Source organism: Urocitellus parryii, chromosome 14, assembly GCF_045843805.1.
Source record: "Urocitellus parryii isolate mUroPar1 chromosome 14, mUroPar1.hap1, whole genome shotgun sequence".
Taxonomy (NCBI): domain Eukaryota; kingdom Metazoa; phylum Chordata; class Mammalia; order Rodentia; family Sciuridae; genus Urocitellus; species Urocitellus parryii.
In genome coordinates, this window is record NC_135544.1 from 37,239,002 (window position 1) to 37,265,979 (window position 26,978).

Here is a 26,978-nt window from a genome sequence, read left to right on the forward strand (position 1 = left end):
TTTTAGCAGTCACCTGATTATCGATTCCTCTCACACCATGTTTATTGAAATTTTAAATTAAATTTTCTTATTATGTCTCTTTTTATCTAGAATTAATTTTTGTTTGTCCTCACAATGTTATTTGTCTTTCCACCTGTAATGTTTCTCTTTATTAATCCCTTTCTCCCTACATAACAAATCTAGTCTGTCCAGTAGTCTCTTTTACTATAGCCCATTCTATACACAAGATGGCATATATACTTAAAGTCATTTCCTACCCATATTTTTTTCAGGGCAAACAAAAGCATTTTAAAATTATCCTTTTAACTGTTCTTATATATCAAGACACTATTACTCTTTAATAAAATAATTCACAATTTTTTTACTGTATGTTTTTATTTGAATGTTTATATAACACCAGGTCATTTTGACAAGAAGCAGCTCTTGAAAAATAAACACTTCTAAAACAATAAATGTTCACTTCATATGTTGAAAGTCAGATTCTGAACTATATATTTTTAGTTTTTGTATGATTATTTCTAAATCATTCCTTCTGTACTAATTTTTTTAAAAAAATAACCTACACAAACAGAAGAATTACAGGAAGAATATAAAAAATTATATTTTTCCCCTGAGCTACTCTGGGTTGTTGATATGAGGTCCTAACACTGAAATATTTATTAGTATAAATGAGTATGTTCTCCTAAAAAACCTTTAAAACAAGCAAATTAGCATGGATCCTATTTCAGCTTTCATAACAAAAGAATCATTGTCTCTCTGAATTGAACCATCACTTCATGTTTTTCTGTGACTTACATGATTTTGGCATTTTAAAAATATTACCTAGCTATTTATCAGAATGCATTTGTCTAATGTTTTCTCATGATTTGATCTAGAAACTACATGAAATCACATCTTGGCAAAAATATCACAGATTGCATCTCGTCATATGGTGGAGTATGTTGATTTTTACCATTACTGGTTAGATTCACTTTGATTACTTACCTTGGTTTCTTCCAGGATATATCTATAGATAGCATACATATATAAGCATATATTCACACACAAAAGCACACAGATACACACACACACACATATACATATATGTACACAAACAAATTTACATCTATATTTACTTTTCTATTACCTATGAGAACCATGAATCCACACCAATATCTTCAATACCATAGATGTATTCTAGTTTCTAATTTCCACATTTTAATTCCCTAATCTGACAGAAGGAACCTGTCTCCCATCTACTTCAATATAATTACTTATTTGATCAATATGTAATGGATCTCCCTTGTCTACTGTTATTCCCTCTCCTGCACAAATGCCCTTTTTGCTCTAGTGGGACTTTGAAACCCTGCTCAGTTTTATCTCTCTATATAGAGACTTATTGAGATTCTGACTCTTTATGCCAGGATGTTCCAACAGGAACGTACCCATAACCTTATGGCTGCCCCATTATGGGAACATACTCCTCACTCACTCTGTCTCCAACACTCTTGTACTTTATAACTCTTCTCTAGAGATGCGCTTCCCCTGTTCTAGGTTACTGAGCTCACCTCCTTGCTGTTAACAGTACAGAAAACTATCTTAAATTAGCTACCTGGATGGCTTAAGGACTGCATGTCTAGGAAGAATAGAGAAAGGAAGGAAAAGAGAAAGGGAAAAATATAAACTGAATTCTACTCTTATGCCACTGTTTATAAACCTTTAAAGATATCTAACAAATCATTCTAAATCTAGAATATATATATATATATATATATATATATATATATATATACACACACACACACACACGCGCGCATATATATTTGCCAATTAAAAAAATATACACCAATTAAAATATATATATATATGCCAATTAAAAACAAAATGCTATCTCTCCTTATAATATGCATGCACATTTTTCTAAAACCAAATCTCTAGATTGAATTTTTTAATTTAATCTTCAATTGTATTCTCTGATTTTTAAATGGTGAGGTTTTAATATAACTTTATGTTTAAAATTCCTTAGAACTATTCTTACTGAACATTTGAGTTGTTTGTTAGCTTGCTTGCTTTATATCTTCCTGAGAAACAATTTCCCCCAGTGTTAATAACAATTACATCATTGCCAAGGCTTTGTGTAGTACTTTGATATTTTACATTCTCTTCATGTCTAAACTTAAAAGTCATGTTCTATTTTTTAAGGAACATTTAAAAGAAAACCTGCTGTTGAAAACATCTGAAATTACTGTCATTTGTTTTTCAGGCCAACATTGGCTAATGTAATGAACAATTTAAAAGCACAATTTGCCATATGGATGCTATAGCAGTTATTTGCTCTGTTGCTAAACATAGTAGTGTATTGAATGGATATAACAGCTTTCACATTGGCACCAACAAGTAACAGATTGGCAAAGAACTGCTGAACAGGTGGTCTCTGTAATGGCAATACAAGATTTATAATCTTCTCTAAGTTTTATCTCTACAAATGTACTCCTGAATATACATATCAGTAGCTGGGATAAAAAGACTGTTCCAAAATTGCTGTCCTGATCTGACATAGACCAGAAATCAAAGGGTAGAGCAGATTATCTTTTTTTTTTTTTTTTTTTTTTTTTTTTTGGTACAGGGGATTGAACTCAGAGGCATTCAATCACTGAGCCACATACCCTGCCATTTTTTGTATTATATTTACAGACAGTCTCACTGAGTTGCTTAGCACCTTGCTTTTGCTGAGGCTGGCTTTGAACTCTTGATCCTCCTGCCTCAGCCTCCCAAGCCGCTGGGATTATAGGCATATGTGCCACCTCGCCTAGCAAAACACAGCTCTTTTTAAGCATATGGTGATTATCTATTTCATTCTTTTTATATATCTCCACCCACAGTGCTTGGCTACATTCATTCTATCTCCTGCTTGTACTATTACAATAAATTTCTATTTTTCTGTCTTCAAGCTATTGTCTGTCAATGAAGTAATGTTAGTTCCTACATTCCCATAATAAAGAATCTGTAAGGATTCCAATCGGTTTATAAAGGAAATTTCAAATATCTTGGTATCACTTGAAGAGACTCAATGATCTAAAACAACAATGACTCTTATTTCCAAATTGCTTTATACTTCAATATTTTTAAAAACATTTAAATGATTCTTTTTACACGTGCATATTTTTTAAGTAAGTTTCTTAAAAATTCAGAATTATGATTTTGTGCATGAATTCATTCACCCTTCCTATTTCTGATGGAGAGAATACACAAATCAAACAATAATCAAATGGCACTTTTCTGTGTTTTAATATGTGGGCAAGAAATATATTTAATAAACAGAGAATAAAGTTTAGACCTGAGACTACTGTAAGCTATTTTACTTCGATATGAAATTTATATTCTGAATCTGTACTGTTTACTCTTTAATTTTTTTGGTGCATATTATTACACGGGATGATGAGTTTAAAAGGGGCATATTTGTGCATACATGAAAATATAAATTGATCAGTTTAACTACCCCAATATGGCCCAATCAAAAAACAAACTTTTTCTTCTTTCTTCTTCTTCATCCCCTGCCTTTACCCTAGTGGTATCCCTTTAATTTCATGGATTTCCTTTTATTCTCTTCTAGCTTCCACATATGAGAGATACATTCTGAGTCTGAATTTGCTCAAAATTATGTTCTCTGGTTCTCTAATTTTCCTGAAAATGCAAAATTTGGTTTTCCTTTGTGTATGAATAAACCCACACACACACACACACATTTTTTCTTGGTCCATATTTGTTGATGAACACCTAGACTGATATTATAACTTGGCTATTGTGAATCAAGCTGCAGTAAATAAGGATATGCATGTACCTTTAAAATATTCTGACATCAGATCTTTTGGATAAATACTAAGGAGTCGTGTAACTGGATCATATGGTTGGTCTATTTATTTATTGAGAATCCTCCATACTGGTTTCCATATTGAACATTTTTTCCATATAATTGTTGGCCATTTGTACTTCTTTTAAGAAATGTCTTGATTCAGTTCATTTGAACATTTATTGATTGGGTTATCTGATATTTAATGTTGAGTTATTTGAGTTCTTTATGTATTCAGAATACTAGTCCTCTGTCAGAAGAGTAGCTAGCAAAGATTTTCTCACAATCTGTAAGTTGTCTCTCCACTGTGTTAATGGTTTCCCTTGCTTTGTAGAAGCTTTTTAATTTGATGCCATCCCATGTACTAATTACTTTTATTTTTTCTGTACCAGGGATTGAACCCAGGGGCACTTAACCACTGAGCAACATCCTCAGCCTTTCTTTTTTTATTTCGTGACAGGGTCTTGCTATGTTGCTTAGGGCCTCACTAAATTGCTGAGGCTGGCTTTGAACTTGCAATCCTCCTAACTTAGCTTCCCAAGATCTTGGGATTATAGCTGTGTGCCCTTGTGCCCAACCCATGTACTAATTCTTATTTCCTGAACTACACAGGTCTTATTCAGGAAGTCTTTACCTGAGCCTATTGAAGTTTCTCTTAATTTTCCTTCACCAGTTGCAAAGTTTCTGGTTTCATACTTAGGTCTTTGATCCATTTTGAGTTGACTTTTGTGTAGCATGAAAGAAACCAATTGTCATTCTTTTATTTATGGACATCCAGTTTCCAAATATATGTTCTTGGCACCTTTGTTAAAAATCAGATGACTAAGTATATAGGTTTGTGTTTGTGTCTCCTATTATGCTCCTTTGGTCTAAGGGTCTATTTTTATGCCAGTCCCATGGTGTTTTAGTTATTATAACTCTGTAGTATAATTTTAAAATCCTGTAATAAAATACGTCCAGGATTGGTCCTTTGACTATTCTGGGTCTTTTTTGCTTCTACATGAACTTTAAAATTGTTTTTTCTAGTTATGTGAAGAATGTTATTGGTATTTTGATGGGGAGTGTATAATTTTAACAAATAAATTCTGTTGATCCATGAACATTGGAAATCTTATTTTTAAGGTCTATTTCAACTTCTTCTTCAGAGTTTTATAACTTTCTTTTTTATATTTATTTATTTATTTATTTTTATTTATAAATAACAGTGGAATGCATTACAATTCTTATTACATATATAGAGCTCAGTTTTTCATGTCTCTAGTTGTATACATAGTATATACTCACACCATTTGTGTCTTCCTACATGTACTTTGAATTATAATTATCATCACATTCAACCATCATTAATTACCCCATGCCCCTCCCTTCCCCTCTCACCCCTCTGCCCTATCCAGAATTCATCTAGTCCTTCCATGCTCCCTCTCCCTATCCCACTATGAATCACCTTCCTTATATCAAAGAAAACTTTCAGCATTTGGTTTCTTGGGTTGGCTGAATTCACTTAGCATTATCTTCTCAAACTCCATCCATTTACCTGCAAATGCCATGATTTTATTATCTTTTATTGCTGAGTAATATACTATTGTGTATATGTGCCATTTTTATCCATTCATCTATTGAAGGGCATCTAGGTTGTTTCCACAATTTAGCTATTATGAATTGTGCTACTACAAAGATTGATGTAGCTGTGTCCCTGTAGTATGCTGTTTTTAAGTCCTTTGGGTATAGACCAAAGAGAGGAATAGCTGGGTCAAATGGCAGTTCCATTCCCAATTTTCCAATAAATCTCCATACTGCTTTCCATATTTGGCTGCACCAATTTGCAGTCCCACCAGCAATGTATGAGTGTACCTTTTTCCCCACATCCTTGTCAACACTTATTATTGTCTTTATGTAGCTGCCATTCTGACTGCAGTGAGATGAAATCTTAGAGTGGTTTTGATTTGCATTTCTCTAATGGCTAGTGATGATGAACTTTTTTTTATGCATTTGTTGATTGATTATATGTCATCTTCTGAGAAGTGTCTCTTCAGGTCCTTGGCCCATTTATTGGTTGGGTTATCTGTTTCTTTGGTGTCTAGCTTTTTGAGTTCTTTATATACCCTAGTGATTAGTAGTGCCCTATCAGATGTGTGAGAGGTAAAGATTTACTCCCAAGATGTAGGATCTCTATTCACCTCACAAATTGTTTCTTTTGCTGAGAAGAAAATTTTTAGTTTGAATCCATCCCATTTATTGATTCTTGGTTTTAATTCTTGTGCCATAGGAGTCTTATTAACGAAGTTGGGGCCTAATCCCACATGATGGAAATTAGGGCCTACTTTTTCTTCTATTAGAAGCAGGGTCTCTGGTTTTATTCCTAAGTCCTTGATTCATTTTGAGTTGAGTTTTGTGAATGGTGAGAGATAGGGGTTTAATTTCATTTTGTTGCATATGGATTTCCAGTTTTCCCAGCACCATTTGTTGAAGAGGCTGTCTTTTCTCTAATACATGTTCTAAGCACCTTGTCTAATATAATTGTTGTTTTATGGGTTAGTCTCTGTGTCCTCTATTCTGTACCATTGGTCTACCAGTCTGTTTTGGTTGCCAATACCAGGCTGTTTTTGTTACTATTGCTCAGTAGTATATTTTAAGTTCTGGTATAGCAATGCCATCTGCTTTACTCTTCCTGCTAAGGATTGCTTTAGCTATTCTGGATCTCTTATTTTTCCAGATAAATTTCATGACTGCTTTTTCTATTTCTACAAGGAATTTCATTTGATTTTTTTTATCAGAATTGCATTAAATCTGTATATTGCTTTTGAAAGTATGGTCATTTTGATAATATTAATTCTGCCTATCCAAGAGCAAGGTAGATCTTTCCATCTTCTAAGGTCTTCTTTGACTTCTTTCTTTGGAATTCTATAATTTTCATTATATAGATCTTTCACCTATTTCATTGATTCCCAAGTAATTTATTTAATTTTTTGAGGTTATTGAGAATAGGGTAATTTTCCTCATTTCCCTTTCTGAGGATCTGTCACTGATATACAGAAATGCCTTTGATTTATGGTTGATTTTATATCCTGCTACTTTGTTGAATTCATTTACTAGTTCTAGAAGTTCTCTGGTGGAACATTTAGGGTCTTTCAGGTATAGAATCATATAATCAGCAAATAGTGCCAATTTGAGTTCTTCTTTTCCTATATGTATCCCTTTAATTTCTTTCGTCTAATTGCTCTGGCCAGTGTTTCAAGAACTATGTTAAAAAGAAGTGTTGAAAGAGGGCATCCCTGTCTTGGTCCAGTTATTAGAGGGAATGCTTCCATTTTTCTCCATTTAGATTGATGTTAGCCTGGGGCTTAGCATAGATAGCCTTTATGATGTTGAAATATGTTCCTGTTATCCCTAGTTTTTCTAGTGTTTTGAACATAAAGGATGCTGTATTTTGTCAAATGCTTTTTCTGCGTCTATTGAGATGATCATATGATTCTTATCTTTAAGTCTACTGATGTGACGAATTACATTTATTGATATCTGTATGTTGAACCAACCTTGCATCCCTGGGATGAAACCTCCTTGATCATGGTGCATAATCTTTTTGATATGTTTTGTATTCGATTTGCCATAATTTTATTAAGATTTTTGCATCTATGTCCATTAGAGATATTGGTCTGAAGTTTTATTTTTCATTTTCTCTTGAAATTGACCTATTTAAATTGTGTATATCATCTTGCTGAGAGTTGCTTTGTGAAATAGTATATGGTCTTCTCCCTCCTTCCTTCCTTCCTTCCTTCCTTCCTTCCTTCCTTCCTTCCTTCCTTTTCTTCCTTCCTCCCTTCCCTTCCTTCCTTCCTTCCTTCCTTCCTTTCTTTCTTTCTTTCTTGTGTCTTTTCCTGGTTTTGGAATCAGAATGATATTGGCCTCATAAAATGAGTTTAGAAGTGCTTCCTCTTTTTTATTTCCTGAAATAAACTGGAGAGTATTGGTATTAGTTCTTCTTTAAAGGTCTTGTAGAACTCGACTGTGTATCCATCCAGTCCTGGGCTTTTCTTGGTTGGTAAACTTTTGATGGCTAAATTTTTCTCTCTTGAAATTGACCTGTTTAAATTGTGTTTATCATCCTGATTCAATTTGGGCAAATTATATGACTCTAGAAATTTGTTGATGCCTTCAATATTTTCTATTTTATTGGAATACAGGTTTTCAAAATAATTTCTAACTATCTTCTGTATTTCTATAGTGTCTGTTGTGATATTTTCTTTTTCATCACATATGTTAGTGATTTGAGTTTTCTCTCTCCTTCTCTTCTTCAGCATGGCTAAGTATCTGTCAATTTTGTTTATTTTTTCAACAAACCAACTTCTGTAAATTTTTTAAATTGTTTCTTTCATTTCAATTTCATTGATTTTTCAGCTCTGATTTTAATTATTTCCTGTCTTCTCCTGCTTTTGGTGTTGATTTGTTCTTTTTCTAGGACTTTGAGATGTAGTGTTGAATCATTTATTTGTTGATTTTTTCTTCTTTTAGGGAAGGGACTCCATGCAATGAACTTTCCTCTTAGAACTGCTTTCATAGATACTGTCCCAGATTTCAGTATGTTGTATCTGTGTTCTCATTCACCTCTAAAGACTGTTAAAATCTCCTCCTTGTCTTCTGTAACCCACTGTACATTCAGTAGCATATTTTTTAGTCTCTAGGTATTGGAGTAGATTTTATTTCTTTTTTTTATCATTGATTTCTAATTTCATTTCATTATGGTCTGATAGAATGCAGGGTATAATCTCTACTTTTCTTATATTTGCTAAGAGTTGCTTTGTGAAATAGTATATGGTCTATTTTAGAGAAGGATCCATGTACTGCTGAGAAGTATATTCTCTCATTGAAGACTGGAATATTCTATATATGTCAGTTAAGTCTAACTTGATTGTATTATTTGAGTTCTATAGTTTCTTTGTTCAGCTTTTGTTTGGAATGTCTATCTAGTAATGAAAGAGGTGCGTTAAAGTCACCCAAAATGTTGTGTTGTGGTCTATTTGACTCTTTTTTTTTTTTTAATTTTAAGCAATTTTTTTTTTGTTTTAAAGAGAGAGTGAGAGAGGAGAGAGAGAGAGAGAGAATTTTTATTATTTATTTTTTAGTTCTCGGCGGACACAACATCTTTGTTGGTATGTGGTGCTGAGGATCGAACCCGGGCCGCACGCATGCCAGGCGAGCGCGCTACCGCTTGAGCCACATCCCCAGCCCCCTATTTGACTCTTGAACTTGAGAAGGGTTTGTTTGATGAACGTAGCTGCTCCATTGTTTAGGGCATATATATTTATAATTGTTAAGTCTTGTTAGTGTATGGTTCCCTTGAGCAGTATGTAGTATCCTTCTTTATCCTTTTTGATAGACTTTAGTTTGAAGTCTACTTTATTTAATATGAGGATAGAAACCCCTGCTTGCTTCTGCAGTCTGTGTGAGTTGTATGATTTTTCCAAACCCTTCAACTTCAGTCTGTGTATGTCTTTTTCTATGAGTTTCTTAGAGGCAGCATATTGTTGGGTCTTTTTTTAATCCAACCTTCTAGTCTGTGTCTTTTGATTGGTGAGTTTAGGCCATTAACATTCAGGGTTATTATTGAGACATGATTTGTATTCCCAGCCATTTTTGTTTATTTTTGGTATTTAACATGACTTGGATTTCTGTTCTAATTAGATTAGATATTCCTTTAGTGTAATCATTCCCTGTGATTTTCATCATTGTTTTTCATTTCTTCTTCTTGGAATACTTTGCTGAGGATGTTCTGTAGTGCAGGCTTTCTAGTTGTAAATTCTTTAAACTTTTCTTTATCATGGAAGGTTTTTGTTTCATCATCAAATCTAAAACTTAGTTTTGCTGGATAGAAGATTCTTGTTTGGCATCTATTTTCTTCAGAGCTTAGTATATGTTGTTCTATGATCTCAGTGGCTTTGAGGGTCTGGGTTAGAAAATCTGCTGAGATAAGAATTGGTCTCTCCTTATATGTGATCTGAATCCTCTCTCTTGCAGCTTTTAAGATTCTGTCCTTATTCTGTATGCTAGGCATTTTCATTATAATGTGTCTTGGTACAGATCTGTTGTAATTTTGTACATTTGGTGTTCTGTAAGCCTCTTGTATTTGGTTTTCCAATCCGTTCTTCATGCTTGGGAAATTTTCTGATATTATCTCATTGAAGAGGTTGTGCATTCCTTTGGTATGAAACTCTGTGCCTTCCTCTATCCCAATAACTCTTAGATTTGGTCTTTTGATGCTGTCTCATAATTCTTGGATGTTCTGTTCATGGTTTTTAACTTTATTCACTGTGTGGTCAACTTTATATTCCAGATTGTAAACTTTGTCTTCATTATCTAACATTCTTTCTTCCAAGTGATCTAGTCTGTTGGTTATGCTTTCTATTGGGTTTTTAATTTGATTTATTGCATCCTTCATTTCAATAATTTATATTTTTTTCTGGGTCTCTCTCTCTCTCTCTCTCTCTCTCTCTTGAATCTTTTGTTACCTGTATTTGCTCTCTTATCTCATGTTGGAGTGATCATTTTTTGCTTGTTTTTGCTCATTTAGGTCATTCTTTAATTCACAGATAATTTTATTTTTGTTTTTATTTATTTATTTATTTATTTTATTATAGGGTCCTGGTTTGTTTGGGGCATTTTCCTCCCTTATTTTTTCATGTTGTCTATGTGTCTTCCTTTCTTGCAGTGTGGACCTGAGATATTACAGTTTCTTCTCTATATTCTTGTAGTATTCGTACAGATTTTCTGTACCTCACCTTGATGTTGGGCTTCCAGACTCTGCTGGTGTCCCTCAGTGGATGCTACTACATCCTGGATCTGGGACCTGCTGTAAGTTGCAGAGGGTAGTTAGGGGACATTGGGCTTGACCTTCCACAGTAGTCTGCTGGTCAAAAGGGGCAGTTCTGCATCAAAAGCTAGGCTCTGGCAGTGTCTGCCCCACTGGGGAAGGGATGAACCTTGCCTACTGAGATCCTGGATTCCGAGTGGGCTGATGTGGGCTGGCTGGGCTGGATCTCGGCTCCTGCTCCATGGTAGTCTGCTGGTCAGAGGAGGCAGCACTGCACCAGAGGCTAGACTCTGGTGGTCTCTGCCCCATGGGGGAAGAGTGGACCAGGCATGCTGTGTACCTGGGCCACCGGGCTTGACCTCCCATGGTAGTCTGCTGGTCAGAATGGGCCGTCTTGCAGCAAAGGCTAGGTTCTGGCAGTCTCTGCCCTGCCAGGGGAGGGATGGACCAGGCATGCTGTGTGTGCCTGGGCCTTACAGAGGTGGGTCAGAGTTCTATAACTTTCCTTACAGTGATCTTTAACTTCTTCAGTTAGGTTTATTTCTAGGTATTTTTTTAAGGTACTGTGAATGGAATTGTTTTCCTGATTTCTCTCTCAGATTCATTACTGGGGTAAAGGAAAGTTATTGATATTTATTTTGTACCCTGCAACATTTTTTAATATGCTGAGCTGGTATCCTGCTATTTTGTTGAATTGCTTATCATCTGTAAAGTCTTCTGGCAGAACTTTTAAGGTTTTTCTAAGTATACGATCATATCCCACAGTGGAAATATTGTGAATTCTTCCTTTCTTATTTGTATCCCTGTTCTCTTTTCTAATTACTCTGTCTCAACTTTCAAAAACTATATTGAATAAAAGTGTTGAGAATGGACACCCTTGTCTTTGCCTAATATTAGTTTAAATGCTTTCAGTTTTTCCCCATTTACTATGATGTTGGCTTTGAGCTTGTCATATATAGTCTTTATTATGTTGAAGGAAGTTCCTAATATATGCAATTTTTCAGTGCTTTTATTATAAATGCATAATGAATTTTGTCAAAGGCTTCTGCTGCATGCATTGAGATAACCATATGATTTTTGTCCTTCATTCTATTTATATGGTGAATTACATGTATTGTTTGCATATATTGGACAATCCTTGCATGCATGAGATGAAACCAACTTGATCACAGTGTATAATACTTTGAATGTATATCCGATGTTGATTTGCTAATATTTTATTGAGAGTTTTGCACCTATGTTCATAAATGGTATTGCTCTGTGTTTTCTTTCTTGAAAGTGTCTTCACCCAATTTTGGTATCAGAGTGATACAACTTCACAAAGTTTAAAAGTGTTCAACTTCATGGAATAATTTTAGGAGAATTGTCATCAGTTCTTCTTTAAAGATCTTGTAAAATTCAGTTGTAAATCCATCAGTTCCTGGACTTTTCTTTATTAGAAAGCTTTATATTAATGCTTAAATCTCATTGCTTGTAATTTGTCTATTCAGGTTTTCTACCTCCTCATCATTCTGATTTGCTAGGTTGTATGTGTCTAGAAATTTGTCCATTTCTTCTAGATTTTCCAATTTACTGAAATATAAGTCTGCAAAATATTCTCTAATGATCTTCTAAATTTCAACTATGTCTATTTTAATATCCCCATTTGCATCCCTAATATTATTACTTTGGGTCTTTTCACTTTTTTATTAGTTTGGCTAGAGATTTATTTTATGATTATTTTATTTAAAGAAACAATTTTTTATTTCATTGACCCTTTGTATTTTTCTTAGTTTCCATTTCATTAACTTGAGCTCTGGTCTTTATTACTTCTTTCCTTCTACTAACAATCAGATATAGTTACTGTCATATCAGACAAAGCAGACATGCAATTATTATTAGAAAAGACAAAGAAGGATATTATATATCCATAAAGGGAACAATCCAACAAGAACATGGAGTTATAAATATTTGTGCTACAAATGTGAGGGCAGCACCCATTTTGACAAAATAAACATTACTAGACATATAGTGACTGATGGACTCCAATACAATAATAGGGAGATTTCAATACACTTCTCTCACTAATAGGTCATCCAGAGAGAAAATCAACAAGGATACATCCTATTTAAACCTTATTATTGATCAATTAAACATAACAGATATCTATTGAATATTTTATTCAGCAATACTAAATACACTTTCTCATCAGCCACGCACAGGAACTTTCTCCAAAGCTGATCATTTAGTAGGCCATAGAGCCAATCTTATCAAATACAAAAACAGTGAAATAATCTTGCATTTTTTCAGCTCATAATGAAATGAAATTAGAAATCAATAAGAAAAATTACAGAAACTACACAAATATGTGTAGCTTGAATGAGATGCTTTTGAATGATGAATGGATCACTGAAGAAATTAAGGGGAAAATTTTTAAATACCTATAATCAAAGAAAGATAGAAGTATATCATACCAGAATCTCAGATACAGTAAAAGCGACGCTTAATAGGGAAGTTTATAGATACAATTGTCTATGTTAAATAAAACAGATCTCAAATTACATAGTGATGCACCTTGAGGTCTTAAAAAAACAAGAACAAGTCAATCCTAAAACAGTTTACTTTCACAAAGAAGTTACTGCTATCTTATTGGAGGCATGATGTGGAGGTAGGAGCTGGGGTGTATTTCCTATAAAATGAGGCATCCTGATCCCAACTATTAGTAAAATTCTGAATGTATCATTTTTCTACTGAACATTGCTCTTCCATAGAAATACATTGTTTTCCTTATATTCTTCATTAACCTTTCCACTCAAACCTCTGGCCAACCAGAAATGCCAGTTCCATACTTTAGGAAGAATACAAAATATTAGAGATTTCTCTCATAACATTTTATCTCCTAATATTTAGGGAAATTGAAATCAAAAGCCTTATATAATGGTCAGCATCACTATTCAAAAATCTTGAAGCTTGGGATTCTCAATCCAGATTGCTTCATGGAATGGTTACCTTCAATTATGAGCATCTGTTTGTAGACAAACAAATGATTTTCTCTCCCACTAATAACAAGAAACAAGGAATATTTGAAAATATTTTTAGATGGGTATCTTAACAGCTCTTATATTTCAATCTCTTTTTCAGGCCCTCCAGTTAATGTCACATGCAACATATTCATAAACAGCTTTGGCTCTATTGCAGAGACAACTATGGTAAGCACATTTTCTTTGTAACCAAATTTCACACTGGATTAATTTATCACATTAAGAGAAACATTTATGCTGTTATGTAAATTAAAACTTAATGTAATAAGATTTTAAAAGAGAAAATTAGAATAACTATAATCAACTACACATATAATGTTTCATTTACAAATGGTAATATTAGAGAATAAATGTAAATAATGTTTAATTTTCTCCATTCAACAATAAAATGTTAAACATTAAAGTAAAACTAAAATTTTACCATGTAAATTATTTCTTTTAAATGATCTTTAATAGTCAGACATAAACATGATACTAAATACTCTGGTTCTTATTATGAACACTTACAAATTTCTTTATGCTATTATATTAAGTATTCTATTGGATTACTTTTTCAAATAAATATAGTATCTGGGGGCTGGGGTTGTGGGTCAGCAGTAGAGCACTTGCGTAGTACATGTGAGGTGCTGGATTTAATTCTCAGCACCACATGAAAATAAATAAATAAGATACAGGTATTGTGTCCAACTACAACTAAAAAAAAATTTAAACATAGTATCTGCCTAAACATCATAAAGACATAAAAAATCTACTTGTAAATTTATAAAAATTGTATTTATTTCTTCATTTAACATTGCTATGTAATTGAGCACACTGTATATAATCATATTACTAAAGTAAAAAAAATTACTGGCCAAATTTATTTTGTTGTAATTTTTTTAACATTGATTTAGACTAGCCAGGTTTCTTTTTCTTTTTTAGTTGCCAATGGACCTTTATTTTATTTATTGATACATGGTGCTGAGAATCGAACCCAGTGCCTCACACATGCTAGGCAAGCACTCTGCCACTGAGCCACAACCCCAGCCCTATTTTGTTGTAATTTTATAGATTATAGATTCTATAATTTACTCTAAACATTCATATTATTTATCCTTTTCCCTGCAGCTTTTATTGTGCAATTTAACTAAAATAAAAGGCTGAAATAGATACATGAACCACTGAATATCTGTAAAATTATCTAGCTGCTAACTTTTTTTGAAATTATGCATGATGGCTCTTAAAATACTTACAATTATACTCTATTCATAAATTTATCAAGAATAATTTACATTAATTCTTAAAGTTGATTTTAACCAAAATATGATATGTAATTCTTACAGGTTTATTAGTTTCCAAAACCATTACTGGAGAATTATGACTCCTTTATGTATTTCAGAATAAATTGATAATGAGTTTTCTGAAGAAAAATAATCTAATGTAAAAACTATTGTATTTTGAGGATGAGTACATTTGCGTATGGAGGGGAAGTTTATCCATCTCAACAGGAAGAGACTTTTTACGTACCATTTTCCCCCAAATGCTTTTTTTCTTTATTTATGCAGTATTTTCTTATTTAGCAGCATCTCTGTTTTATTTAAATTTTGTAATAAAAGTATTAGAGGAGAAGAACCAAACTTACATTTCTGGGCACTTAATAAAATTAAATTAGATACAGTAGATAAGTCAACATAAACATATGTGTATTAGTATAAACACGGGAAATACAAATAATTCACTTTTATACACACATTGTGGTTCTGTTACAATTCTATCATTAAAGTTGCATAATCCTCTTTCAGTCTTTGATGTATTCTGAAGGCTAGTTGAATATCTGGTTTATGTCCTGCATTTATACATATTTAGTCTAAAGTATCCAACGATGAAGGAACCACTTCTACCTAAATTCTACTTAGATTCACAAATTGAATTTCTATCTCTGTCAACTTTCTCATTTTAACTGCTTTTATACATGCTGTATAATACTAAACACTTGCAAATATGCTTCTCTATATTTCTCTTTTTCAACATTGCTTCTACAAAATACTTTCAGCAGCAATAGTTTGAAAGTTTTATAGCCTTGCACATCTTTAAAAAGTAAAGGGAAGGGATTTGGGAGGAAAAAAAGAGGACTCATGATAGGTTACTGAACGTTTCTGCATTTTATGAGATAATTCATCAGTCGACAACTAAAATGTTTATAACACTCCATAATACAACTGCACCGGCTAAAATTCTTAACTTTAATAATTTTATAAGACTTCCTTTATAGTATAATATTCTGGAGAAAGCTTGCAGAATTTTGTAAACATAAGCCACGGTAACTCTTGGGTGGTTTTATTTCCCTTCTCCAACATAGTAACCCTTTACATTCCCACATATTCCATCATCATGTGTGATCTCTGAAATTGCTTATCATACATCAATCTCCTCTTCACAATCCTCAGAATCAATGAATATTGACAAAGTACTCCAGAGGTTAAGTACACTAAATTAAGTATGCCCTCCTTGGTTCTTTTTTATTCTTCCATATTCCTAAATATGTGATTAATACTATTTCCGCCAAAGTTTATAAATCTTTCACGTTATCAGCTAGAATAACTACAATATGGTATTCATCTACATTGGAATGTGAGAAAACTAGAACTTGTTAATATATTTCTATCAAAAGAATGGTATGGTATTTTTCTCCCATTTGGTTGATTTGATGTATTTTCTTCATAAAATCTGCCATCACAACACTACAACTGAATTGTATCCCACTGTTTCATTGCTATATTTGTTTAAGTTCATTTTTAAAGTTATTCAATGTTTTTATTTAAGAGAGAGAGAATTTTTTAATATTTTTAGTCTTTTAGTTTACGGTGGACACAACATCTTTTATTTTATTTTAATGTGGTGCTGAGGATCGAACCCAGCACCCAGCGCATGCCAGGCGAGCATGCTACCGTTTGACCCACATCCCCAGCCCCAATGTTATTTTATTTGTTCTAATTAGTTACACATGACAGTAGAATGCATTTTTGACACACAGTACACAAATGGAGCATACCTTCTCATTACTCTGGCTGTACATAGGGCTGAGTCACACCAGTAGTATACTTATATATTACCTTATATACATATATGTATATAAGGTAATAATGTCACATTGATTCTACTGTCCTTCCCATCCTCACAGCCCCACCCCTCCCCTCACTCTCCTCTGCACAATACAAAGTTCCTTCATTCTTCCTTACCTGTATGCCCCCACAATGGATCAGCATCTACTATCAGAGAAAACATTAGGCCTTTGTTTTTGGAGGACTGCCTTATTTCACTTGGCATGTTGTTCTCTAGTTCTATCCATTTACCCGCAAATGTTATAATTTCTTTTTTCTTTAAGGCTAATATTCCATTGTGTATATATACCACATTTTCTGTATTTATTCATCTGTTGAAGGGTATCTAGGTTGGATCCATAGTTTAGCTACTGTAAATTGAGCTGCTATAAACATTGATGTGGCTGCATCACTGTAGCATGATGATATAAGTCCTCTGGGTACAGACCAAGGAGTGGAATAGCTGAGTCAAGTGGTGGTTCCATTCCAAGTTATCTGAGGAAACTCCATACTGTTTTCCATGGGGGTTGCACCAATTTTTAATCCCACCAGCAATGTATGAGTGTATCATTTTATCCACATCCTCACCAACACTTATCATTGTTAGCTGCCATTCTGACTGGAGTGAGATGAAATCTTAGAGTACTGATTTGCATTTCTCTAATTGCTAGAGATGATGAACATTTTTCCTTATGTGTCTTGAATACGACATTTTTTTTATCCATTCATCTATTGAAGGGCATCTAGGTTGGTTCCACAGTCTAGCTATTGTGAATTGTGCTGCTATGAACATCGATGTGGCAGTATCCCTATAGTATGCTCTTTTAAGGTCTTCAGGGAATAGTCCGAGAAGGGCAATAGCTGGATCAAATGGTAGTTCCATTCCCAGCTTTCCCAGGAATCTCCATACTGATTTCCAAATTGGCCGCACCAATTTGCAGTCCCACCAGCAATGTACAAGTGTACCCTTTTCCCCACATCCTCGCCAGCACTTGTTGTTTGACTTCATAATGGCTCTAATCTTACTGGAGTGAGATGGTATCTTAGGGTGGTTTTGATTTGCATTTCTCTGACTGCTAGAGATGGTGAGCTATATTTCTTCTTCTGTGAAGTGTCTGCTCAGTTCATTAACCCATTTATTGATGTGTTATTTGAAGTTCATTTTTAGGTTAATATGTGGTAATAATATGTTTTTAAATGTGTGCACATTTCTCATGCTGAATATAGTTTATTTTTCTTCTTAGAATTCAAATACCCTAACTCAACTAGGGCAGTCCATTCAAATTGAGAGGATAGAATCTCAAATTGTCTATAACTTTATTCATGAATATCTTTGTGTCTAAGAATTCATATTTAAAATAAAACTAAATAATTATCCTAAAGTATGTCTTTGCTTAACAACACTATTAATCGCCTTCAAGGTCTTTTCTCATCAAATATTTTGAGTTTCTTCTGCTGACCTCTCTCCCAGTTTTTAAGTACAATTCTTATCTCATTTGAAATTATGATTTTAATATTTCTCTTCTGATTTTGTATTTCTTAAGCCATTTTTTAAAATTAATTAAATATTAACATATTTTGCATACTCTTATTGGACAATTTTTAAATTTTTGCATGCATATTTATTGTATAAGTTCAACTTTCTTTTTGTTAAACAATTCTGTCCTAATTTATATGTTAATTATTTAATGTGTAAAACATTCCAAAGTTAGATTTATAATTCTTAAATTATTTTTATCAAAAATTTTACTACAAATATTATGGGAATTTTAAATCTCTGTTTTCCTCATATTTGAGACTTATGTCATTAGATAGAAACTCTCCAAATTGATTCCTGCAAATCTAGGTTGTGTTGTAGATAAAGATTTTATGTCAGGATGAAAATATTTATAAATTGGATTCTTTTATATTTTAACATATATATGCATGCAGTAATCTCACTGTGTATAGGTTGCAGTATTTCAAAATGGATATATTGGTCTAACTATTTTCAGAAAAAAAACTGACTCCATCTCATGACACATTAGAAAGAGAACTACTCCTTTATGTGATTTAATCAATATTTACCTATTGGGCAGTTACTTTTCACCAGAGTCCAGAGAATAACTCAATAATTACAAAAAAAAAAACCAGACACAATAAAATAAGTAAAATTTAAAATTCCAGATGTTTTGGTGTAATAGTTTTTCAGGTGGTTGTACACACAAATCCAAGGTAGAATTTAAGGACAGTATCTGAGGGTCCATTGTGATGTCAAAGTGTTGCTGATTTGTACAAGTTTTCAATTTTACACACAGATGATAGGTTCACATTGTAGTTGCTACAATGGACATGCACAAGTATATGCTACTTTGAATCAGTGAGTCATTAGATTCTCCAAAGATATCTAAGCCAACATGGCATAAAAATTTGACAATGTATGTATACTTATGTTAATGGATATTTCAAACTACTCAAGATTCTCTTAAAATGTATTTTTTATCAAACAAGTTTTAGGCATACAAAGATGTATACATACTAATATAAATAACACGAAAGCATCTATCACAATCATAAAAGCTTAAATATTACAAATAAACTGAAACTGTTGATTTCAGTCCAAAGTGTGATTTCCTGACTTTCTCAAAAGAAGATTTTGAAAACAAGACATAAATTTCATTCTAAATGTATTAAAATATAAATTAAATAGCCATGCTGAATTATCCACATGTAATCTAGTTGTTTCTTTGGGGGAGGTGTTAAAATATGTTTTTTGAGATAACTCATGCTTATATACATAGACTAATTCATTTTCATTTCAGTTAAATATTCTGTAATATAATTATACATTTTATTTTGGCTGCACACTTAGTTGTTTCCAATGTTTTTGTTACCACAAGAAAACTCTACATTGAAAATCACTACATGTAATAATACACACACACACACAAACACACACACACACACACACACACACACACACACACACACGGATTACTCGGTTATTACTAAGTTTCTCTCCAAAGTGGTCATTGTATTTTAAACATCTATTAGTAATTTTAGAGGTTTCCCTGTTCTTCAACATTTAGAACTTATCCAACTTTAAATATTAACTTAATATAATTGTTATAAAATTTGGCTTTAATTCCTGATTATCATGTATTTCTTGCATATATTTTACATTTTTTCATCTTCTTATATACATTTAAATAAAATTGCAACATATTAGCTATATTTTCTTCAATACTGATAAAAAAGAACATGATCATTTTCACATTGCTTTAATATGCTCTCATTTTATGCCTAAGGCTTTTCCTTCATTTAGTAATACCACTGAGCAAAAATAACACGTTAAGTTCTACCTTTCAGTATTTATATGCCTTATGTCTTTTTCTTATCTTGCTGTTTTAACCAAAACAATGTTAAATGAAATTTGTTTCTGGCTGTACAAAGTTTTTTTTTTAATATTTCCAAAACAAATAAGACGTTGGCTTGAGTTTGGAGTATAAATTCTTTATCTAGTTAAAAGTCTTCACTAACAAACCATCTTTCATCACATAACCATTAGAGATTTTATATTAATTTTTTTCAAAAATGTGGGCACAAACCTTATGTAAATATTTTTTTAAAAATGTGCCACTATTACTTAAAAATCACTTATTACTAAACTGTGATTTTTGCAAGATTAGAATTCATGGAATACTCATGAATATACATTAATGCCATAGCAAAAATTATGTGGTGAAATACAAGACACTTTCTGAATAATATTGAAAACATTTAACACAAAAGAAACAAAAGGCATTGTGTTTTTATCCATGAACATAGTATATCAATTTATTCTGTTATGTTCATCTATATTTTTAAAGGTTGCCATGTATTGTGTTAAGTTTATTCCTTTTTTTCTTTTTTATTGATTTTATTTTGTAAATACACTACAGCAGAATTCATTACAATTCATATTACACATACAGAGCACAATTTTTCATATCTCTGTAAATAAAGTATGTTCACACCAATTCATGTCTTCATACATGTACTTTGGATAGTGATGTCTATCACATTCCACCATCCTTGCTAATCCCCTGCCCCCTCCCTTCCCCTCCCACCCCTCTGCCCTATCTAGAGTTCATCTATTCCTCCCATGCTCCCCTTCCCTACCCCATTATGGATCAGTCACCTTAGATCACAGGAAACAATTGGCGTTTGGTTTTTGGGTATTGGCTAACTTCACTTAGCATTATCTTCTCCAACTCCATCCATTTACCTGCAAATGCCATGATTTTACTCTCTTTTATTGCTGAGTAATATTCTATTGTGATATATGCCACATTTTTTAAATCTATTCATCTACTGAGGGTCATCTAGGTTGGTAAGTTTATTCCTATTTATGAATGTTTGTAAAGCTTGTTTTAAAATCTTTACAATATATTTTCCTTTTTAGGACAGTTTAGATCTACAGAACATTTGCAAAGGTACTACAGAAAATCACACATCACCCCATACTCTGTTCTATACATTAGTACAATACATTTGTTAACACTAATGAAAAAATATTGATATATTATAATTAATTGAAAGTCCATATATATTTAGGATCTCCTTTGTTTTACTTATGTCATTTTTCATCCCAGGAGCCTATTCAGGTTAAGTTGTCATATCTCCTTAGGATTCTTTAGTTAGTAAAAGATTTTTACATAATCCGGTTTTTTGGTTTTATTTTTGTTTTTGATGACTTTGTTTTGGCCAATGACCAAATATTTTCTATACTGTCTCTCAGTCAGGTTTATCTGATGTTTTTTCTAGGACTAGAATGAGATTATGAAATTTTGAAAGAAAGATCATACAAGTAAAGTGCTACTTCATTATTTCACATTAAGAATTATGATTGCTATATGTATATAGGTGACTCTATGACCAGTGTGATTCTGCAATCTGTACAATCAGAAAAATGAGAAATTATACCCCAATTGTTTCAAATGTATGAATTGCCAAGATCATTGTATTGTTATGTGTAGCTAATAAAAATAAAATAAAATAAAATATTTTTTTTAAAAAGAAGAAATCATAACTTAATTGCTCCATGGACGGGACCATTCTCCACAAAATATCCTGGTGGGAGACTAGAACCATCCAGAGTAAACAGAGAAAGAAAATTATGATCATCTTAACATACTAAGTAAAAAAAAGCCTCATGTACAACTTTATCATGTATAACATCAATATGAGCTTAAATTTGCAAAACAACAAAATTCTCCCCTGTCCCATAAGCAAACCCAACTAAAGGAGGGCTTTCAACAACATAGAACTGTGACAGGAAGAAGAAATTGCAGGACCAGAGAGTAGCTTGATTCAGAACCATCACACTTCCCACATAGCTCATCCTTTAAGAATGACACCTCTTGCTTTTGGATTTTGTAAACCCTTGGGATTTCATTTTTCTTAAAATTTAAATATATATTCAAAGAATGGGGAAGGAATTCCAACAAAAAGACACACATAAGCAAAAGTAAAAAAAACTAGAAATGCTATTGTATCTGTAAGAAGAAGCAATAAAGGGCTGCATTTTCTTTCAATGTGTATATTTACAGTTTGTCTCTGCTGTAAGTTTAAAAATTGTGTATTACTCTTCACATCAGAGTGTATCTAAAAAAGAGGCATAAACTGCATTTCCCCACTGGATTTGTCAACACCAAAATCATTTTTTTCCTTCCTTCCTTTGTTTTATTCAAGATGTTTGATCCTCGCACTTGAATCCCAAATGGTAGAAAATAATAATCAACAATTGATTTATTTGTGTGGACAAAATGATTTGATGGTGCTTCTTGTCATTGACAGAATGATCTGAGTGGAATTGCATTCCACTGATAAAAACTGTTATGAAATGTTATTTGTTGGATGAATAAAGTTAGAAGTCAAGAGAAAAAAAAGATTATGTCCTATTAACATAACTTATTGAAAATGATAAGCATGATCACATGACTGAGGTAGTGTATGTCAGATTTCTTCACCATGGAGTAACTCTTTCTCAATATCTATATACTGTACTATTTGGAAAGAATTCAATCTACAAAGTTCACACTTAAGTGAAGAGTGATGTGATGATCCTTGTCTTTGAGAGGACTGTACCTAGCTACTGATGTGGATTCTTCTATTAAAGAGACTTATTTATTCTTTCCCATTTGCTTATTATTATTTCCTAAATACTTATGAGTGTCTTGGATACTTAATATATACTTTGGACTATTATTCATAACTACATTATTTTTGTTGCTCAAGTCTGGCCACTGGGAGGTTGTTTAGTTGGCTCCTGATTCTTTGACATACTCCCATCACTTTGTATTTTGAGCATTTTTTGTGTTCTGGAACTATAAGATCTTTCAGACTCATCTTGCATATTCTCTATGTCAGCACTAGATAAGGGTTTTCTTCAAGACTCCCCAATTTACTACTACTGAGATATCATTGCTTCTAAGCCGTCCTAGCAGTCAGACTTTGGGGGAGGTGATGGGGGTGTGCACACGTTTGTGTGCTGTATTTTAAATTTTATTTTACAATACTTTCTTATTAATATATGAACAAACATATAAATTTCAATGGAATCCTATTTTGTCTATTTTAAATTCTGATTTTTTTCATTTCTAATATTTTGTTTAAAGTTATAAGTATTAATTTAAAATTTAGTGATTACATGCTCCATAAGGTACTATTCTCTGGTATGTTCATTACTGTGTGATTCACAATTTGCATAATGTCCATCAGGGAGTAACTCTTAACTATATGTTGTTGAATATCTTTATATATTCCAGCTAACAAAAATTTTTTTCCAAAAATAAAATAGCTTTATTATTATGTTCTTAGCACAAATGAGTGGCAGGTTTATTAATTTTTACTGCATTTAATTTGATCTGTTTCTGCTGTTCTTGACTCCTCAAGTGTCTCTTAAATCAATTCTAAAATTTCTAAAATATTGGTTAAGTAGTTATTTGTAAAATCAAGTTAATATTGGCAAATATTATCCAAAGAATTTGGGTTTTTATTCAAATATTTCCATGTAATCTTATAATATTCATTCAAAAAGGGTTTGCTTTTCTACCTGGGTTGGTAGGTAATTTCAAAAACAAAGCTAAAATTTTCCATGGAGCATTTGCTATAATAAATTAGAGCTCCTATTTAGATAGTATTTATGGTGATCCAAGAATAATTTTTAAAAATATAAAATATTAAGGTGCGATGATTTCAGGAATTAGCTAGTTTTTACAGTAATTTTTATAACAATTGGAAGGAAATATGTATAATTCAAAGGAAAGTCTATTTTTTTCTGTCATTTTCTAATTGTTCCTAAAATTGAGTCCTTAGCACTTTGTATCTATTGCTAATGAGTCAAGTTCTTATAAAGGTACATTTACTTTTCATGAATGCCCTAATAGTATTCAGTGACTCTGCCTCTGTCATTCATATTTATAGATTTAAATTTATTCTGCTTCTTTTTGGAATAACTTGAAGGCATCCTGATAGCCTTTTAATATTAACATTATATTTGTTAACATCTCATCCTGTCTTATTTTTCTTTTAAAAATAGATAAAGCCAAACCAACTATAGCAATAGCTTTGGTCTGGAAGATTTTTTAATTCCATGCATGAGTAACCAGTGACTGACATCAGGAATGTGCTCTGAACCATCATTTAAAAGCATCAATCAGAAATGGGATTATTTCTGTGGGTAGTTGCAGGAAAATAGGTATGCATGAATGTTACACACCTCAGTGACCCCATCAGAATGTGAATAAATCTCTGCTTTCTGTATTCATCCACAAGACCATTCTTATAACCACCTTGTTTCAAAAAGGGAATATCTGAAGATCCTATTCTCAAAGGAAAAATTTCTTGTAAAGACTATAACAGAGAAAACAATTGTTTAGTTATGCTACAATAGTGTTAAACAAACACAATATTAAAAGGCATATTCCCAATTCTATGGGGGAATATGGGGGAAATGCCAAAGAGAAACACATGCAAATGACAACAGAACAAAAATGTATGCATAGGATGGAGTTTTTAGACATATATCTCTGTGGAGCCTCTTATTGAACCACATATCCTTGTAGTTTCCTTTAGATAAGTAGATTAAAAGTTAACTGCATTGTGTTTATGCATTTGAAATATTTGGCCTGAAGTAACAATGATTAAGATTTTAGAATTAAATGTGATGGCAAAGATACATGTCACTTTATTTAATTCTTCTCTCTGTTCTTAATTTATAAAGGAAAGTTAGTGTTATCCAGATGTGGACTCTAGAGGAAGACTATGTGTATGTTTTGTTATAAGATCAATTAAGCATCTTGTGTTGACCACCTAATATAACGGAATTGATCATATTCTTTTTTTTAATTTTCCAAAATATTTTTTCTTTTTTATTGGTATATAGTAGTTATATAAAATAAAGGTTTCATTGTAGCATATTCATATATGCACACAACACACTTTGATCAATTTCACTAATCAGAACCTCCCCCAAATGATCAGATTTTGTTTTTGAACAGTTCATAGCAGTGATGCTTACCTTCATGGTTATTTATCATCATGCACCTTTTTCTAAGTATTTGATTTCCTTGAAGAATATACTGCAAAATGTCAATTTGACCTCTAAAGATAAAATAGGCAGGAAGATTGAGAATTGTATTCTCTAAAATGACTGGCAGTGGTCATAATTTGTTACTTTGTCATGGATTTAGCATGTCAATTAATGTTAAGTACTTGGCAAGTAATTTAAATTGCAAATTGCTCTTCAGCTACTATGCTGAATCTATGACAGATGAATATATTAAAGTTAATACTGAAGCTCTCTAGCCCAGTTTGATGGCACTTTTCAGTTGCTATGATGAAACTACCTGTCCACTATCTACAAACCAACAATCCAACTAACTTTGCTTCAGAAGGGCTCAAATAAGGCTAAATGACAAAGGTCTGGGAACATGAAAATTGTGCCCTATCAAAGAGAACAAATGTAGGCAAAAGAGTTAAACAGTCCTTGTTACTTAGGAAGCCAATATAAAATAAAAAATTTCTACTGGACAATTACACATGCATGCACACATACCCCTCTCAAAAATGAATATAGTACTTGGAAATGTGGTTTCAAAACAAATGGAAATTCATTTTTTTTCTCAATTCTATCAAGGGAGCTTAGAAACATAAACTATTTTTTCTATGGAGAACATGAAGAAACATTAATTTACTAGCACCAGTGTATTAATATAATCTTCACCATTTTCTAAGTAGTTTCCTGGAATATTGCCAACAATCCAGAAACTAGCTAAAGTATAAGACAAATAACCCTGCTACAAAGTTTTATTAAGAAGTTTAGTTAACAAAAGCAGGCTTATACTGTAGCTCAACAATAAACAGATAAACTACAAATATTCACAGTTAAGTACTGACAAACCTTCATCTGCAAAACCCATACACTTTATCTGTAAAGGTTAATAAATTATTATTTTTCCTCTTAAATTAAGGAAGATATTTAAAAAGGTTTGTTTCTCCATTAAGTTTTCCAGGCCTTTAGGACATTCTTTCTTTCTCCCCTCCACCGCCCCCTCTCAACACACACACACACACACACACACACACACACACACACACACACACACATCAATTCCCTCTCTCTTTCTCTCTCTCACACACACACCAATTCCCACCCCCACTCTAGCCTGATAGTAAAGTGTCTACCAGAGGTAATTAATAGACAGACAGCTTCCTCTCTGGACTGATTATGTGTATTGAACCCCTTTTTGGCATAATTAATTTTGTTTGCTTTGCTTTAGATTGTGCTTTCTCTTTTCTCTCTTGTATCTGATTATTTCTTATACATATCAGGTCCTCTTGTTTCTGTTCACAGATTCTTGCAATGATCTAATATATCTTTCGTATATGCTTTAAATTCATGTCCTAAGAAGCATCTACTAAAAAAAGGCCAAAAGATTAATTCTAAATACATTTTACACCCTATCATACTGAAGCCAGCTCTAAAGATAATTGCTAGTTATCATCAATGCACTTTAAGATTAAGATGACCAATCAAAAGTTGACACCAAGCATAAAAAGAAATGAATATGCTCTTACATCCCTTTCTCTCTAAGTTTCCCCTAAGGCAGTGTTTCTCAACCACTTTTTGTTTTCATTATACCTCCCTAAGGAGGCTTTTTATACATCTTTTTCCTTAATTGCCCTCTCAATGAAATCTTAACACTTCAGATAAACTGTTT

At 32.5% G+C, this 26,978-nt stretch overlaps 1 protein-coding gene across 2 annotated transcripts in view; it reads left to right on the forward strand.

The window, feature by feature from the left end:
* The window catches only part of Glra3 (glycine receptor alpha 3), a 169,721-nt gene that overhangs the window by 50,354 nt on the left and 92,389 nt on the right, over positions 1-26,978 (forward strand). For both annotated transcript variants that reach the window (XM_026389752.2, XM_077792625.1), the window contains exon 3: positions 13,755-13,822. In XM_026389752.2, coding sequence (XP_026245537.2) covers positions 13,755-13,822 — 68 coding nt within the window. The remainder of the gene's footprint in view (positions 1-13,754; positions 13,823-26,978) is intronic.